At 47.1% G+C, this 17,682-nt stretch overlaps 4 protein-coding genes across 12 annotated transcripts; 2 read left to right on the forward strand and 2 right to left on the reverse strand.

Annotated features, from left to right (window-relative positions):
• Positions 1-63: 63 nt before the first annotated feature.
• On the reverse strand, positions 64-2,451 carry LOC6587431 (augmin complex subunit dgt6). Of its 2 annotated transcripts, none has more exons than XM_026984710.1 (3): positions 1,060-2,451; positions 433-992; positions 64-364 (listed from the first exon to the last, which is right to left on the reverse strand). In XM_026984710.1, exons 1-3 carry the CDS (start codon positions 2,360-2,362, stop codon positions 227-229), a joined length of 2,001 nt encoding a protein of 666 aa, XP_026840511.1. In that variant the 5' UTR covers positions 2,363-2,451; the 3' UTR covers positions 64-226. The 2 variants fall into 2 exon arrangements, with proteins under 2 accessions (XP_026840511.1, XP_002013037.1); XM_002013001.2 differs by having other exon boundaries at positions 64-367.
• An 892-nt stretch (positions 2,452-3,343) lies between these two features.
• Positions 3,344-9,719, forward strand: LOC6587436 (V-type proton ATPase 116 kDa subunit a). Of its 8 annotated transcripts, XM_026994904.1 has the most exons (12): positions 3,345-3,492; positions 3,555-3,731; positions 3,801-3,929; positions 5,796-5,896; positions 6,372-6,413; positions 6,904-7,030; positions 7,094-8,249; positions 8,308-8,525; positions 8,724-8,729; positions 8,831-9,041; positions 9,101-9,272; positions 9,336-9,719. In XM_026994904.1, exons 1-12 carry the CDS (start codon positions 3,376-3,378, stop codon positions 9,436-9,438), a joined length of 2,559 nt encoding a protein of 852 aa, XP_026850705.1. In that variant the 5' UTR covers positions 3,345-3,375; the 3' UTR covers positions 9,439-9,719. The 8 variants fall into 8 exon arrangements, with proteins under 8 accessions (XP_026850695.1, XP_026850705.1, XP_026850721.1 ...); XM_026994894.1 differs by lacking the exons at positions 5,796-5,896; positions 6,372-6,413 and adding an exon at positions 4,751-4,908 and having other exon boundaries at positions 3,344-3,492; XM_026994920.1 differs by lacking the exons at positions 5,796-5,896; positions 6,372-6,413 and adding an exon at positions 4,817-4,908 and having other exon boundaries at positions 3,346-3,492.
• Positions 9,720-9,745: 26 nt separating this feature from the next.
• Positions 9,746-10,311, reverse strand: LOC6587442 (UDP-N-acetylglucosamine transferase subunit ALG13 homolog). Its single transcript, XM_002013003.2, has one exon. The coding sequence runs from the start codon at positions 10,294-10,296 to the stop codon at positions 9,757-9,759; it is 540 nt and encodes a 179-aa protein (XP_002013039.1). The 5' UTR covers positions 10,297-10,311; the 3' UTR covers positions 9,746-9,756.
• Positions 10,312-10,710: 399 nt separating this feature from the next.
• Positions 10,711-17,672, forward strand: LOC6587443 (aminopeptidase N). Its single transcript, XM_026987112.1, has 8 exons — positions 10,711-11,091; positions 13,843-14,558; positions 14,619-14,774; positions 14,839-15,555; positions 15,619-16,282; positions 16,340-16,545; positions 16,612-16,920; positions 16,991-17,672. Exons 2-8 carry the CDS (start codon positions 13,861-13,863, stop codon positions 17,217-17,219), a joined length of 2,979 nt encoding a protein of 992 aa, XP_026842913.1. The 5' UTR covers positions 10,711-11,091; positions 13,843-13,860; the 3' UTR covers positions 17,220-17,672.
• The last annotated feature ends 10 nt before the right edge of the window (positions 17,673-17,682 follow it).

The following is a 17,682-nucleotide window of genomic DNA, read 5'->3' on the forward strand; positions in this document are numbered from 1 at the left end:
CTTTTTTGGTTTCGCTTTGTACCCTCATTCCATTCCATTTCCATGAAAATGCTCAGTGTTTCATTCATTGGAAAGTCTGATTTTTGTATGGCAGAGCGAAAGCGCGACAAGAGATAAATGCTAGAACATAAGTTTTATAAATTTCGAATACATAAAATAATAAACATTAAATACTGCCACAAACACACAAAGCCGGCGGGTATCTATGATGGCCCCCAGTCCGTCGCTACATGGAAACATCCTTCAGCACGCTATCGCTGGTGTCGAGCAGGTCATCCCCAACGTCAAGCTGAAGAGCAAAGTTCTTCGATTCATCATTCAAGGCGTTCATTTCATTCTCCTTATTGTCGAAGGTGTCCTCGAACTGCTGCAAATCAGAAACCCCCATGAAAACTGAACTAAAAACTCACTGAAGACCACCACTGCACTCACATCCATTGTCCGGTCGTTGAGCAGAACGCGTGGCATTATTTGTTGTTGCATCGGTTCGTGGAGTGGCGTTTCGGGCACTAACGGATCCAGCCGGCCCGACGGCGATGTACTGAGATTCTGGACATTGCGCGAGAGATCCAGCACCTTCCTCACAGCCGCACTCTTGGCCACCAGCGAGCTGTTGGCATTGGAAGACCGGGGGGGAATGCGCTCAATGCGTGTGCAATCATTGCAGCTCGACGGCGTCAATGGCTCGCTGACGGCAGGGGAAGATTCTGCAGGGGATGCTACTACAGTGGGCACGGGCACAACAATTCCACCTGGGGCATCGTCAAAGCCGAACGAGGCCTGCATCTGCTTCCATTTGCTGCCCAGCGATGACAGATTGAGCTGCTGCTGCTGCTGCTGCGTGACTGACACTGAGGGTCTGGCCGTGGACTTGCCGATGGTGCGCAACAGCTGCATGGGATTGGCCACCCTGGATCGGTTCAGGGTGCAACTGAGATCACTGGACTGGTCAAGGGATTTCATTTTGCGCGCTGATCGTGGCGGTGCAGGGGCTAAAGAGGTTAAAGTTAAAGCATTATTATGATTACAATGGACAAAATGGGAATGTAAATTGTATACCCAGTAAACTGTTGCTGAACGTGTCCAGTTGTTTGGCCTTAAAGTCATCCTGCAGGGGCAGCCGGACGTGCGCCGTGCGCAGATTACCGCTGGCCAAATCGAATCGAATGGGCGGCGTGGACACCAGCTTCATGGCGATGCCATGGGCGCGCATATCCAGGCGCGGAGTGCCAGCCACTGACTGTTGAAGCTGCGTCTGCGCCTGATGAAGGCTGCTGCTGCTGCCGGTCTTTTCCTCTCTGAGCCGAGCATTCAATTTCCGTTGAACTCTGGTCACCTGACTCTCCATCTCCGCCAGTTCAAGGCGCAGCGCTTGCAGTTCTTTGGTCACGACCTCGTTGGATTCGTTGTAGTGGTCGTTGGCATCCAGTTGCTCCGCAATCGTATCACTTACTCTGTTGAAGGCGCCCACCAGGGCATCTACATTGGAGGCGCACATCGGCTCAGCATCGCTGTCGAGGAGCTGGCGCATGTCGGTTAATGTCTGGTCCATGGCTGCTTTGTTTTGATTGTGCTCTGCCTGCTTGGCCTGGAAGCGTTCGATCTTCTCTTTGAGGTCCCTGAGCGGTGACTCTAGTGTGGCATTGGTGGCAGCCGGCGCAGATATCTGATGTTGCACAGCCAGTCGATTGCTTGCCACAAACTCTTCCAGGAAGACATTGTCGTACAGACGTTTCTCGGGTATCTCCGTGATGACGGAAATCTCCGAAATGATTTGTCTTATTTTAAGGGTACTCTCTCGCAGAAGAGCCACATTCCGTTCCATTTCCTCCACATACGACGATGCATACTCCTTCAGGAGGGAATTCTGCCTGCCCATCACCTTGACATTCAAGTCCCGCAGATGGGATGAACTCGTGTCCACGAGTAAGATTTTTTCACGTTGCTTGATCAGCTCCTGGACCACAAAGCCGACAAGGTCCAGCATAAAGTTAATGAACTTATGGCCACCGGGCATGACCACCAAATACGACTTGATGTTCGCCCACTGCAACTGATGCTTCTCGTTCAAGTGCTTCAGGTACTCCACGGTGCAGGAGCGGAAATTGGCCTCCGCCTTTTTGTCAGTAATTGGCCAGAAAAAGCGCCGCTTGAACTCCGCCGGATCCAGCAAACGGAACAGATAGTACATCACCTGAAAGAACGCCGCCTGATTCGGCTTGAGGAACATGTCCCAGGAGAGCAGCTTTCGCATCTCCTCGCCCATTGGATAGAGTAGAGCCAGGCCCTGGAGCTTCTTGTGCAGCTTCTCGCTTTGCTCCTTCTCCTCGGCCTTCCAGGGTGCAATTACCGTGCGGTCCATGCTCGTTTCTCATTCAGGCTTAATTGGTTTAATTTGATTATTTTCCAATATGGCCCCAATGTTTGGTTGCTTTTTTTGCGCCCCGCCGCTTTGGTTTGAAGTTTCGCGTTCTGTCATATGTTCGAGTATGTGTGCACGATCATATCGATATTGCAGTATCGATAGTGGCAGGAGGGTCCAAATTGAAATTGTAAATGTTCTTTCAGTGATTGGGATGCAGATATGTTTAAACCTCTACTCTGCCAATTATTGATAAAATCATCAACGGCACTTAAAAACACCAATGATTGAGCGCGTTCACCAGCACAACTTGCTCAGCGCTCAATTATGAATTGCAAACAGTAGTGCCGATTGTTAGTGATTTTCAAAATATCATAACGATGGCAAAGATCCTATTGCTACCATAAATAGTATCGGTAGAGTCATCGATACAGCATCACATCACTAACTCGTCGAATCGCTTGCAGGAATTTTGTGCAGAAAATATTTATTTATTTATATTATAAACTAATAGGTAATTTGAATATTCAATACAACAGTAACAGTAGAGATGAATTGCGAGTGAAAAGCTCGCTGGATAGTGAAAAACTAAGTGAATTTGTGACTCATAAAGGGGCGGAACTAAATGTCATCCGGGTCGAGTGCGAGTGCGGGGTACAACGTAGCACTTTCTTTTTGTCTGCAGCAGCGAAAAATCAATATGTGTATGGGGTATAGAAACCGAATCGGCTGTCGCACATACACATATAGTATAGAGGCAGTGGACTGATTATGCAGATGTCTGGACGGGGACAAGTACCACTCACTCTCACGATAATCACATCAGTATAACGAGCGGCAACAAAAATATATAAACCAGTGTTCATGTAATTTAAGATAGCCGCACAGCAATGAGTCCCAGTCAAACTTTAAACAGCTCGTCGTCTGATGATGATTCATTTAATATACGCATTTTTATTTATATGTAATTTGCAGAAAATCGGTAATCAGGCGTTGCTTTTAAGGCTGCAAAGATGGGTTCGTTGTTCCGTAGCGAGGAGATGGCTTTGTGCCAGCTCTTCCTACAAAGCGAGGCTGCCTACGCCTGCGTGTCGGAGTTGGGCGAGCTAGGCTTGGTGCAGTTCCGTGATGTGAGTACCTCCAATATGTCCGAAGAAACTTGGATTTACCTATTTTGCTATCTATTTCGCAGCTCAATCCCGATGTGAACGCCTTCCAGCGCAAGTTCGTCAATGAGGTACGCCGCTGCGATGAGATGGAGCGCAAGCTGCGCTACTTGGAAAAGGAGATCAAGAAAGATGGCATTCCCATGCTCGACACGGGCGAGAGTCCCGAGGCACCACAGCCCCGTGAAATGATCGACTTGGAGGTGAGTTCTAGAGTGTAATGATAGAGAATGTATGGAATTCTATGGCTTCTTCGCGTCTGTTTTTTACAGGCCACCTTTGAGAAACTGGAGAACGAGCTGAGGGAAGTCAACCAGAATGCCGAGGCATTGAAACGTAACTTTCTGGAGCTGACCGAACTGAAGCATATTCTGCGCAAGACGCAGGTCTTCTTCGACGAGGTAAGCATGCGGTTTCGCAGCAGCTTTAGTACGTGGCGGAGGTTGGCACTAAACCCAAAAATTAAACCAGTCCAGTCGTCGGACAATTCCTAATTTCCAATTAACATACTATGTCTCAAAAGAAAAAAAAAAACAACAAAAAAACTAACTAACTTTTCTAAGCAATAACCCGAGAACCTGCACCGACAACACAAGTGTGGCAAGCAGCCTCTGGTTTTTGGTTTCATAAGCAATCTCTATACTATCCCCCGCCCCAATTCCACGGTTGAGTCCAGAAACACAAGACAACACACAACAAACACAACTCTTGGCACATCCCTCAGATGTGAAGTTCTTTTTTTTGGCACAATTCTGCCCTCAGACGAGATATGTGCTTTCCCCTTCGTTTGATTTTTGTACAAAATACTTACTGTAATTGTTTTTTGTATTCTCGTGTGTTAGTTAGATATCAGTTTATGTTTATTTGTTTCGATTCGATCCCTCAAATGCTTTTTTTCCTCCAACTATGCCGAATCTGTACATATATATATGTATATATATATTAATTATCTGTATGCCAGGACCGACCCCCCTCTCCTTATTGTTTAGTATTAATTTAATGATCTTTTTTTTTCTATTTTTGGTTATTTTATGATTCGTTTTTTCGTTTTGTTTTTCCATATCAATCAATATATCCAATCAATCCAACCACACCTTGACCAAAAAAAAAAAAACACCCAAACCAACCCACACAAAAAAACAACAACACACACCACACACACACACACCCCGTACTGCCCGTCCTGCCCGTTCTGCCGCCGCCGCCCCGGTTGTGTTGTCAGTCGGTGCCCACGGTGTACCAGTCGAGTGTCCCCCGTTCATCAAACAAATATCGGCGCCTTCTGCAGATGGCCGACAATCAGAACGAGGATGAGCAGGCGCAGCTGTTGGGCGAGGAGGCGGTGCGTGCCAGCCAGCCGGGCCAGAACTTGAAACTTGGGTAAATATTGCTGTAGTCGGAAAACCAACAACAACAGCAGCAGCAACAACAAGCAAAACCCCACACAACAAATATGGGAAAACTAAACTCAGTGCCAAAAAATCGCCAAAAAAAAAAGAAAGAAAAATCAAACTCGACTCTTGCTCGCTCTTGTTCTCTCACTCCTGCTCTTCTCCAATTCGGCTGTTCTATGATACTCTTGCAGAGGGTGTCACTTTCTATAAATCTATTCTGTCCTTCCGTTTATCTGTTTCTATGCATAAAAAGTCTCCCAGTTGTACTATGCCATAGAAGCAACAATAACGTAAAGATTTCAATTACCAATCTGCAAGGGTATCTAAAGCGTCGGTGCCCGAAGCTAGTTGTGTGTTTTTCTGTTTCGCCTATTCCTTGTCCCCCCCACCCACCAGGTGTTATCTCCATATGTACAGTTGCAAAGTATTTTACATATATTTGTGTGTTTGTGTGTATGTATGTGTCAGTCCCATAAATAACTGTCTTTCGGTATGCTATACACACGTTAGTTCCGGTATCGATAGGTTTTGGCTATCGAAGCTTACAAATCGAACTCAAACATAAAAATCGAATTCAAAAAAGCACAAAATCTACATAACGTTTGCTGTGGTGTCGGTTTCCATTCTATCCATTTGGCTATGCTCAACTATACTATCCCCCTCTCCTGTCCAGAGTCCAAACCCAACCCAACCCCAACAAACAATCCACACACATATCCACACGATACGACTCGTATAAATTCTAATTTGGAGGCGGTTCTTGACTAACCAGCGAGCTACTAACTATCCATAAGTTGTATCTACTTAGCTTATGTAAAATGCCTAGCCGAAAAGCAAAGATCGAAATCACATTTTGAAAACCTGAATTTCTAGCAAGAAGGCGGTGTGAACCAAACCACCGAGTCGATGACGCGCGCCCTTATTACCGATGAGGCGCGCACCGCTGGTGCTTCCATGGGCCCCGTTCAGCTCGGGTACGTATCCAGGATTTGGCAGGCACAACACACACATTCCACCGAATCGGCCTAAGAAATATGTTCTTTCGCATAGCCTACTACAACTATTTATATACTATACATATAACCATATAACTTTATACGATCTCAACAAATGCCACACAAAATTATTGCTTACTGCCGCCGCCAATGCCAAAAAAAACTAAGCCGCCACTGCCGCGCTTCAACAGAAACAGAACCAAACCGAACTGAACCGAATCCACAATCCATTCCCTCAGAACATCCAAAGAACAGCTCCAATCGCATGGAAGGAGTCTGGTTTCAAGCAATAATTTTCTGTGCAAATCCTACCCTCAAAAACAAAGAATAGCAACAACTAAATCAAACGTCCTTCTCTTCTTATGCTTCCTCTCTTCCCCCACACAATAAACGTTTTCCAAATGTCCAAACAACAAACAAAAAACAAAACCGATCTTTGGTTTCAAATATTTAGTTACATGGAAAAATCGAATGAACGTGAGGATTATCTTCCATGGTTGGTACCCGTGCCCCTACCAAAGCTCTTCATCTCTTAACTGCCGATATAGTCTAGGAATCCAATCAATCAATTATACTGCTCATCCTCAATCGATCAAAAAAAGCGCTCGCTCATCCACTTGTATTTGTATTCGTACCGATCGATTCTGTCGCTGTATATAGAGACCATGCCATTAGCTTCGCTCGCCCGCACTCGCATTCGCACCCCACACCTCATCCCATTCCGATCTCCGTTCCGATCCCAATCCCCCCAATACAACACGCTAACGTCTTACAACCCGTCCAACTCCCATGAAGATCCTTGGTCGTTTCTCGATCTGTTCATTTCATGCTCCTTGCTCGTGCTGCGCGCGTGTTCCATTGGTAAATTTTGTGCTTGAGAGTTTAGTTTTCCTTTTGTTTGTCGTAAATAACCGGAATGTCTCTCTCTGTTGAATGTCCTACCCCCTCCGTTTGGAAGATCCGTATCTAATCTGTATCTTCCTTAGCTTTGTGGCTGGCGTTATACTGCGCGAACGATTGCCGGCCTTTGAGCGGATGCTGTGGCGCGCCTGTCGAGGCAATGTGTTCCTGCGCCAGGCCATGATTGAGACACCGCTGGAGGATCCCACAAATGTACGTCGATCGATTAAGAGAATTAAACCGTACTCAAGTCCTCCTATTCAAAACCATTTGCAGGGCGACCAGGTGCACAAGTCGGTGTTCATCATCTTCTTCCAGGGCGATCAGTTGAAGACGCGCGTCAAGAAGATATGCGAGGGCTTCCGTGCCACGTTGTATCCCTGTCCAGAGGCCCCGGCCGATCGTCGTGAAATGGCCATGGGTGTGATGACGCGCATCGAGGACCTCAACACGGTGCTGGGCCAGACGCAAGATCATCGCCATCGCGTGCTGGTTGCGGCCGCCAAGAACCTCAAGAATTGGTTCGTGAAGGTGCGCAAGATCAAGGCCATCTACCACACGCTGAATCTCTTCAATCTGGATGTGACACAGAAGTGTCTGATTGCCGAGTGCTGGGTGCCCTTGCTGGACATCGAGACCATTCAGCTGGCCCTGCGACGTGGCACAGAGCGATCGGGTTCGTCGGTGCCGCCGATTCTCAATCGAATGCAGACATTCGAGAATCCGCCTACATATAATCGAACAAATAAGTTCACCAAGGCCTTCCAGGCCCTAATCGATGCGTACGGAGTGGCCAGCTACAGGGAGATGAATCCGGCCCCATACACCATCATCACATTCCCGTTCCTATTCGCGGTGATGTTCGGGGATCTGGGCCATGGCGCCATTATGGCGTTGTTCGGCCTGTGGATGATACGCAAGGAGAAGGGCCTCGCGGCCCAGAAGACGGACAACGAAATCTGGAACATATTCTTTGGCGGTCGCTACATCATATTTCTGATGGGGGTATTCTCCATGTACACGGGCATGATCTACAACGATATATTCTCCAAGTCGCTGAACATCTTTGGCTCCCACTGGCAGATGTCATACAACAAGTCAACGGTGATGGAGAACAAGTATCTGCAGCTGAGTCCCAAGGAGGACTACGAGGGCTCGCCGTATCCGTTTGGCATGGATCCGATTTGGCAGGTGGCGGGATCCAATAAGATCATCTTCCACAATGCCTACAAGATGAAGATTTCGATTATATTCGGCGTGATACACATGGTCTTTGGCGTTGTCATGAGCTGGCACAATCACACCTATTTCCGCAACAGGATCTCCCTGATCTACGAGTTCATTCCCCAGTTGATGTTCCTTCTGCTGCTGTTCTTCTACATGGTTCTGCTGATGTTCATCAAATGGATTAAGTTTGCGGCCACCAACGAGAGTAGGTTCCATCGAAAAACGATTACTTTTCTTCAATTAAAGAACATTTCCTCCTGCAGAACCCTACTCTGAAGCCTGTGCCCCCTCGATTCTGATCACATTCATTGACATGGTGCTATTCAACACACCGAAGCCTGCGCCCAAGGACTGCGAGGTGTACATGTTCTGGGGCCAGCACTTTGTCCAAGTGCTGTTCGTTCTGCTGGCTCTCGGCTGTATTCCCATCATGCTGTTTGCCAAACCCATGCTGATCATGCAGGCCCGCAAATTGGCCAATGTAAGTAGTGGTTAACACGCATTCAACCGCATCTAGACATCATCACAACATCACTCCACATGGCACTCCAGACTCCAGACTTATACTAACCGCTTCTCGTTTATTTGTGCTTTGTCCTCCCATTGAACACACTCCCAATCCACACCACTAAACCAAACCAAACCAAACCACACGTAAATACCAATTCAAATACTAAAGGAAGAGGTTAGTCGTGTCGTAGTACTACTCCCTTGTGTGTTTTGCTGTGTGATCCCCCTTCATCCACTGACTCTAATCTCATAATTTTTCTTGCACTTTCTGCGCAGGTTCAGCCCATTGCTGGGGCCTCATCTGATGCGGAGACTGGTGGCGTGTCCAATGGCGGACCACATGGCGGCGGCGGACCCCACGAAGAAGAGGAGGAGATGTCGGAGATATTCATACACCAGAGCATACACACCATTGAATATGTCCTGGGTTCAGTCTCTCACACTGCCTCCTATCTGCGTTTGTGGGCACTCTCCCTGGCCCATGCACGTAAGTTCTCCCAATAAGAGATCCCCCAATCGATGACAAATGTTTTGATACCCCCATAGAGCTGGCAGAGGTCTTGTGGACCATGGTATTGTCCATTGGTCTGAAGCAGGAGGGCTGGTTCGGCGGCGTCATATTGACCTGTGTGTTTGGCTTCTGGGCCATACTCACTGTGGGCATTCTGGTGCTAATGGAGGGCTTGTCGGCGTTCTTGCACACACTGCGTCTGCACTGGTAGGTTTTGAGTGGCGTGCTTCCAATTCAAAAGAAAACTGCTTAACAAACCTCTTTCCTTAGGGTCGAGTTCCAGAGCAAGTTCTACAAGGGTCAGGGCTATGCCTTCCAGCCGTTCTCATTTGATGCCATAATCGAAAACGGATCTGCTGCAGTAGAAGAGTAGAGGACCCCGGAACAGAAGCAGCAACAGCGATAACCAAAGCATGCTGAGAGTCTCATTGAGCTATAATTACAAAAACTATCCAAATAAGCTGATCTATTGAAATTGAATTTAACAAAAAACAAAACGTAAAATATGTACGCTTTAATGTTCAATAATCGTGAATTTATATCTATAGCCCCCAAGCACGTGTGTTAAATGCTAGTACATAATCGATTAATGTTCTATGTAGTTGTCGTCTGCCGTGTTTATTATATCTACTTGTATACTCATAAATAAATAGCAAAACGCCCGCTTTAAGGGTCAGCACCAAAAGAAACACTATTTGTTGGCGGAATGTGACCATCGATTGGCCATCAGCTCGTCCAGGGCATTCACAAACTTCAGCATGTTCTCGCTGGCCGACTCGTAGGCTCTGAGCGACGCAAAATCCAGAGTAGCCAGTTGGACGGCCAACTGGCTGGGTTTGCAATAGTAGAGGTACTGCTCGGAGGCCAGCTGCGTGGCCAATTCCTGCTGATGGTTGTCCATCAGCTCGTCGTTGACCACAATGAGTCCAGCCTTGCCGTTAGTCAATATATCCATGCAGGTGCCGGCACCGGCATGGCCAATGATCAAATTGGAGGCCTTAATATCCTCAGTATTGGGTCGAAACGTGTACTGCTCCAATTGGATCCCGTATTGCTGGCTTATCCGTCGAGACTCATCCGCTTGTACCGGCTCGGAATTGCCATGCTGCAGGATGAGTTTGCGGCACTCCCGGGATTGCAGGGCTTCCAGAGCCGCCTCTGACGTTACGGCCTTAATGAGCGCATCGAATTTTGTGGTTCCAACAGTCACATAAACGGTTTTTAAATGCATTTAACAAGTTTTCTTTATTATTATTTTTACATTACAGCTGATCTACCGAAAACTTTAAAATATACCGTAATATACCGAAAGCTTGATGAGATATACCGATATCTTTTTCGATTTCAACGTCAAAACATACCGAAAACGGTCACCCTGCAGCACTTCTTTTTAGAGCTTTCCGATTCAACCGTTACTTTTATGTATATGTTCTGGTTCATGTATATGTTTAAATTATTGACTTTGTATTTATAAACATATTTACTCAATTCATATAATGTTCACATTCATTTTGCCACCCACGCACATACATTATTTCGCATGAGCTTCACGATCTACCTGATATGCTGTGGCTGGCGCTGATGGTGATGCTGGCGACGGTCTGATGGGCTGCCTGGCATTCTGTTCTCAGCCGTTGAGCTTAACGGTTGTTGTGTTCGCCTGCTCCATATAACGGTCGTGGTCCACGTCGTGGTCGCTGGGACAAATTGCAAGCTCAGCACGCCGGCGCACAAGTGCTGGGGAAGTGTGATTTGTTAAGATTTAATTCAATTATCAATCAACAACGTGCGCCTGCAAAAGCTTGGCCCACTACACTACGGCCATATACATATGTATATATTCGAGTATATGCACGTACATATATAAATTTGCTCTTGCCAGTGTAATTGTGTTTGTGGTTTTTATGTGTGGGTGACCACACTCAAATGCGATTTACTGCACTTTTGCGTGGGTGTCGTCGTTGTCTCCAACATAACAGTAAAGGTGTGAAAGAGTAAACAAGCGAAGCCAGTGAAGGGATAAACGGTAAATTAAATTATTCTCACGTTGCTTACTTGCTCTTGCTCTTCGAATTGCTCTTCGACGCAGTGCGTTTGAATGTGTGTGTGTAGGTAAATGTTCTGTTCGTGTGGCCGTGTGTGGGAAAGTAATTGACTAATCAACACTTCATTTAATTTAATTTTTATTTCTGCACACTTTCAACTTTGTTTATTTTTTTTGCCGTTTTCAAGTTTTTGTTTGCTGGTGGATTTGCGCTTCACTTGGCGGCATCTGGAAACGATTAAAAGATATTTACAGTTTCCCAGAGTACAGAGTACATCTCTCTCGCTCTCTCTTCTATTATAATTATGCTCTCACGCAGGATCCATAAATTAAAAGCAAAAAACTTTCCTTGGCGAGCGGCTCGTCTTTTTATGATCGCAAATATTCATTGAAAATAGAAAAATATAATATTATGCATATACAAATTTGTAGAAATCATATTGGTACACTCGAAATCCAATTAGACCAGTAGTGCAAATTATCGAGGCGCCCATCCCTAGATCAGTTCTTCGGCACACACACCCATGCATACCGCCCCCCACCCACACGAACGTCCGAAATCACTCATCGCCCAATAAATTCTGTCTTTATTGGTATTGGTGTCCGTTTGATGCTGCTACTGGGAGAGGAGAGGAACAGCGATGAGCGATTAAATTTGTTTTAATGTCTTAATCGTGGGTGTGAGAGAGAGAGACGGAAGCAATATTTACATGTCCGTTTAGCCGGTGAAAAAGACCACACTGTCTACCCTCCCCCTTTCTGTGTCTCTCTGAATAATCACATTCTCTCTTTCTGCCAGACGCAAAGGCGCTACGGCATCGATGTCCTTGTATTAATTAATTGACTACAAAGTATATGTATGGCCATATGGCTGCATCATCATCGCCTCGCCATCGGCTTGTACGCAGTTTATCAATGAAATATAGCCATAAATTGGATCCCCAGCGGGAGTCAGTCCACACCCGTTCATCTCCCATCCCATCCCCCATGGGCGTCATATCGTTTGCAGCCTTATTTCCATGAAGGTCAGCCATCGTGTCAGCATCGGGTCAGGGGGATTGACTTCTGTAGTAGTTGTCGGCGTTTAATTGCTGTAATTTGCAAAAAAAAACCAACAAAATAACAGGAACAGCAGGAGAATGAGGGAGAGGCAGAGGAGCAGAAGTGGCTGATCAAATTAATGTCATAACTCAATTAGTCGGGGCGGACATATTTGCATGAATGCTCTTCTCTGCTCTGCTCTGCTCGTTCGTATAAGCTGATTTATGGCGCTGTTGTTGCGCTCCTCAATTTATTCTCAAACTTAAACTTTTGCCAATTGATAATGACATCGGGAGTTCGGACATTCTGTTCTGTTCTGTTCTGGTCTGTTGTTGAGCCCCCGTAATCTCTCGCTGAATTGCAGATGAAGGGTCATGCCCCCACCACCCAGGGGATTGACATTTTGTTATTGAATGTACCATATAGTAAATATTTCGACCATAAGGTACTTAATCTTTAACAAATATAAATTTAACAAAAAATCAGCACTAGACTTAGACATTTTAAACAGCTTCTAATCGTTTAATGTCGTTATCATACCTCTTAAAGTGTACAAAATCCTCGTGATTATGCAGACAGACAGACAGTAAAGAAGGACATGGTTAGATTTAAGCTGATCAAGGACTTAAATATCTGAATCTATTAGAATTCATTCTGTCTGTGGCCTTTATCAAGGAGAATTTGGGAGCAGTCCAACAATAAAAAAAGGTCCTGCCTTCTCTTTTGAAGCATTCGCTTGTGCGTCTCGAGTCGAGTCTCAATTCAATTTTATTCAACATGTTTGTAGGTATTTTCCTGGAACTTTCTGTCTTCTTAAAGACACATTCTGTGTATTTCTATGTAGAAATAAAATATGGCCCCCTATAGGAGTATACGAGGGCCTTGGTCTGCCGAAATTTCGATTAGCGTAAGTAATTCCTCGCTTCAAATATGGAATTACCAACGGAGACCATTTTATTATGTTGCTTGGACCAGTTTCGAACAAGTTGCCAGCGGAATTTCTTAGTAAGGAAATATCAGACGATTAAATGACGTTGACGGGAAAACACTGTTCAGCGAATGGTTATGCGAATCTCGTAAGTAGAATATACGAGTATCTATGTAGATCTTTAGAGCGTTAGCTTTGTGCATCTAACGGCAAAACAAAAAAACCCATTGCGTGACATAACTGCGGTGTGGGACTAGCAAAAGCGACAGTTGAATATATCTTTAGCTGTCTGCCAGAGGGATTGTCTCTACGAGCATTACATGAACAATGAATGATTTGTTGCTACCCGTTGTTAATCATACAGCGAGCGGGGATGAGCTAATGGCAGCGTCACGTTCTTGGCCACTCCCCCTCGCAGGTTTCGTTAACTAAACGATTACTTACCCCACAGACAGGCAGAACTGATGGCGGTGGTGCGGGCAACCCTTTTTTCCTGTGGCTTCGCTTCCTTTAGCCAGCCGCAAAACGGGAGAGGGCTGCCCAGTTTGATCGGCAGTGACACATGACACAGAGCCACCAGAGAGAAACCACTTAAGTGGAGAGAATAATACTCGTAGTGTCGTGATTGCAGGCAACCTGCAGCTGGATATCACATTACCTGCTGCCACCACGCCACACCACAACAGGCAGGAAGTGGAAGTGGAAGTGGAAGTGGTGTAGCCCAGATCATGATTACTAATCGATAGCTTCTTCCTGTCTTGCAGAATCGTTTTGCACTCGAGATGGTCGTCAAGGAGATGCCCCTGCACGAGAATCTCAGCATGGAGAATCGTTCTGGCAGTGCATCCGCTCCAACCACCACAACGACCAGCTTCTCGCGGCAGGGCCGACACTACAGCCTGTCCCTGACCACAGCCGTGCTATTGTCCGCCTTCTTTCTGTGCACCCTGCTGGCCGTGGGCCTTATTGTTTACAACTTTGCCACATGCGACCAACTGACGAACGGCGAGGACATTGTCTGCACCAGTGTCCATCTGCGGCACAAGCTGCGCCACGGCCACAGCGATGGGCCGCCCAAGTACGATCGGGATGTGCGCCTGCCCCGCTCCATACAGCCCCTCAAGTACAACATCACACTGGTGCCGCAGCTGAGCGGCAACTTTAGCTTCGCCGGCACCGTGCAGATCCGCATACGAGTGCTTGAGGATTGCTACAACATCACCATGCACGCAGAGGAGCTGAATATCTCGCGCAGCGATGCAGCCGTCTACCGGGTGCTGGCCAAAGGGGAGCTCGACAAGGACACTCTGCGGATACACAAACAGTATCTGGTGGGGGCCAAGCAGTTCTTTGTGATCGAGCTGTACGACAAGCTGCTGAAGGGAGCGGAATATGTGGTGCATCTGCGCTTCGACGGGATCATTCAGGACTACCTGCAGGGATTCTATCGCAGCTCCTACGAGGTGCTCAATGAGACGAGGTAGGGTTTAGGGTCCTGCAGGAAGGTTTCATCTGGTTTATATTCTGGTTCCGATTTCAGGTGGGTCGCATCCACACAGTTCCAGGCCACGGATGCCCGACGCGCCTTTCCCTGCTTTGATGAGCCGGCTCTGAAGGCAAACTTTACGCTGCACATTGCCCGGCCCCGTAACATGACCACTGTGTCCAATATGCCCATTGTGTCCACCAATAACCAGTAAGGATTTCAGGGACTACCATGCCAAAGAGCCCCTCTAATGTTCCTTCTGTTGTATCCACAGCGAAACCATAACCAACTATGTGTGGGATCATTTTGCCGAATCGCTGCCCATGTCCACATATCTGGTGGCGTATGCCATATCCGACTTTACGCACATCTCCTCGGGCAACATCTCCGTGTGGGCACGGGCCGATGCCATCAAGTCAGCGGAATATGCCTTGAGCGTGGCTCCCCAGATACTCAATTTCCTGCAGGACTTCTTCAATGTCACGTTCCCGTTGCCAAAGATCGACATGATCGCTCTGCCCGAGTTCCAGGCGGGGGCCATGGAGAACTGGGGATTGATTACCTTCCGCGAGACGACAATGCTGTACGATCCGGGTGTGGCAACGGCCAACAACAAGCAGCGTGTGGCCTCGGTAGTGGGTCACGAGCTGGCCCATCAGTGGTTCGGGAATCTGGTGACGCCTAGCTGGTGGTCGGACATCTGGTTGAACGAGGGTTTTGCCAGCTACATGGAGTACATTACGGCGGATGCCGTGGCCCCGGAGTGGAAGCAGCTGGACCAGTTTGTTGTCAATGAACTGCAGACGGTGTTTCAGCTGGACGCACTTTCCTCATCGCACAAGATCTCCCATCAGGTGTTCAATCCGCAGGAGATATCCGAGATTTTCGATCGCATATCCTATGCCAAGGGATCGGCCATCATACGAATGATGGCACACTTTCTGACCAATCCAGTGTTTCGCCGCGGACTCAGCAAGTATCTGCAGGAGATGTGAGTGCTACATTCTTTTGAAGAATTCCCCTCCTCAATTCAAACTTCCACTTTGTTTGGCAGGGCCTACAACTCAGCCACGCAGGACGATCTCTGGCGTTTCCTGACGAACGAGGCGAAATCCTCTGGTCTGCTGGATCACAGCACCAGTGTCAAGGAAATCATGGACACGTGGACGCTGCAGACGGGCTATCCGGTGGTGAAGATCTCGCGACATCCCAACACGAATGCCATTCGGCTCGAGCAAGTGCGTTTCGTCTACACCAACACCACAAGGGAGGATGAGGGCCTGCTCTGGTGGATCCCCATCACCTTTACCACCGACACGGAATTGAATTTTGCCAACACCCGCCCCACCACTTGGATGCCGCGCACGAAGCAGTACGAGCTGGAGAATCGGAATCTTTCCACCGCCAAGTGGTTCATCTTCAACATCCAGCAGACGGGCTACTATCGCGTCAACTACGATTTGGATAACTGGCGAGCCGTCACCGAGCATCTAATGGATCCCAAGCGCTTTGAGGAGATTGCACCGGCCAATCGGGCCCAACTAATTGACGATGTTTTGAATCTGGCACGTGGCTCGTACCTGTCTTATGGCACGGCCATGAACCTGACCCGCTACTTGGGCCACGAGACAGGCCATGTGCCATGGAAGGCGGCCATCACGAATTTCAATTTTATAGATTCCATGTTTGTCAATTCTGGCGATTACGATCTGCTCAAGGTATGGGATGACACATCTCTAAGAGTTTTCTTCACTTATTAGGATTTCTTACATTAGAACTACCTGTTGAAACAACTGCGAAAGGTCTACGACGAAGTGGGATTCAAGGATTCGCAGAGGGAAAGCGAGGACATACTGTTGCTGTTGAAACGTTCGGAAATTCTGAACATGGCCTGCCATTTGGGGCACCAGGAGTGCATCTCCGAGAGCAATAGGCATTTCCAAAACTGGGTGCAAAGCCCCAATCCCGATGCCAACAATCCGTAAGGAAACCCTCAACCTTTTATCAATCGAATGTGACCATAAAGAATGGATTTCTTTCTCCACAGAATTGGTCCCAATCTGCGGGGTGTTGTCTACTGTTCGGCCATACAATATGGCACCGAATACGAATGGGACTTTGCCTTCGAGCGGTATCTGAAAACCAGCATTCCGGCAGAGAAGGAGCTGCTGCTGAGTGCCCTTGGGTGCTCCAAGGAGCCGTGGCTGCTCTATCGCTATCTGCGTCGTGGCATTGCCGGCCAGCACATACGCAAACAGGATGTCTTTCGGGTCTTTGCTGCTGTTTCCAATACGGTGGTGGGCCAGCAGATAGCCTTTGATTTCCTACGCAATAACTGGCATGAGATCAATACCTAGTAAGGAACCATCACCAGCGTGATGATTTGACGATTTTAATAGGGGACTTGTCCTGATTTTTCTTTCCAGCATGGGATCGCAGATATCCAACATACACACATTGCTGAAGTTTGCCACGAAGCGCATGAATTCCAAGTTCCAGTTGGCCGAATTCGAGGAGTTTGTGAAGGATGCCCACTGGGACTACGACAGGCCCATCCAGCAGATCGTCGAACAGGTGGAGACCAGCGTGGACTGGATGAACCGCAATTACAAGTCGATTGTCGAGTGGCTGAAGCTCGAGGCCCAAGAAACGTAAGCACGATCGGGCGGCCTTGGCTGGATCAATGCTGCAGCAGTATTAGAATACATTTTGCAACTGCAACTGCATTACGAGTACCATTTACCTTTAAGTTCGTGTCTTGGGCAACCAATGCATTTATATTTAGTATTTATATATACTCGTGTATCGAGTGTTTTAATGTTTGAGTTTCGCCAAAGAAGGCCTTTGGCCTTTGGCAGACAGATAAAAAAGAAAAAAGCGACGGCCACCGTCCGTCCAATGCTGAAGCTGAAGCGCTTGCCTCGTATCGTATCGATGTTTTCTTGTACTTTTTAATGTATGCTCGTACTTTGTTCATTATTATTATTATTTCATTACAATTATGAGAGCCTTGTAATTTATAATTTGTAATTCCTACCCATATCTACCCGTACTTGTACTTAAATGTAAATCGAATTAAATGGAATGCAAATGGATTGTTAATTGGAATGCAAATCGC

This window comes from Drosophila persimilis, unplaced genomic scaffold (assembly GCF_003286085.1).
Source record: "Drosophila persimilis strain 14011-0111.01,24,50 unplaced genomic scaffold, DperRS2 tig00000000-arrow-pilon, whole genome shotgun sequence".
In the NCBI taxonomy this organism is placed as follows: Eukaryota; Metazoa; Arthropoda; class Insecta; order Diptera; family Drosophilidae; genus Drosophila; species Drosophila persimilis.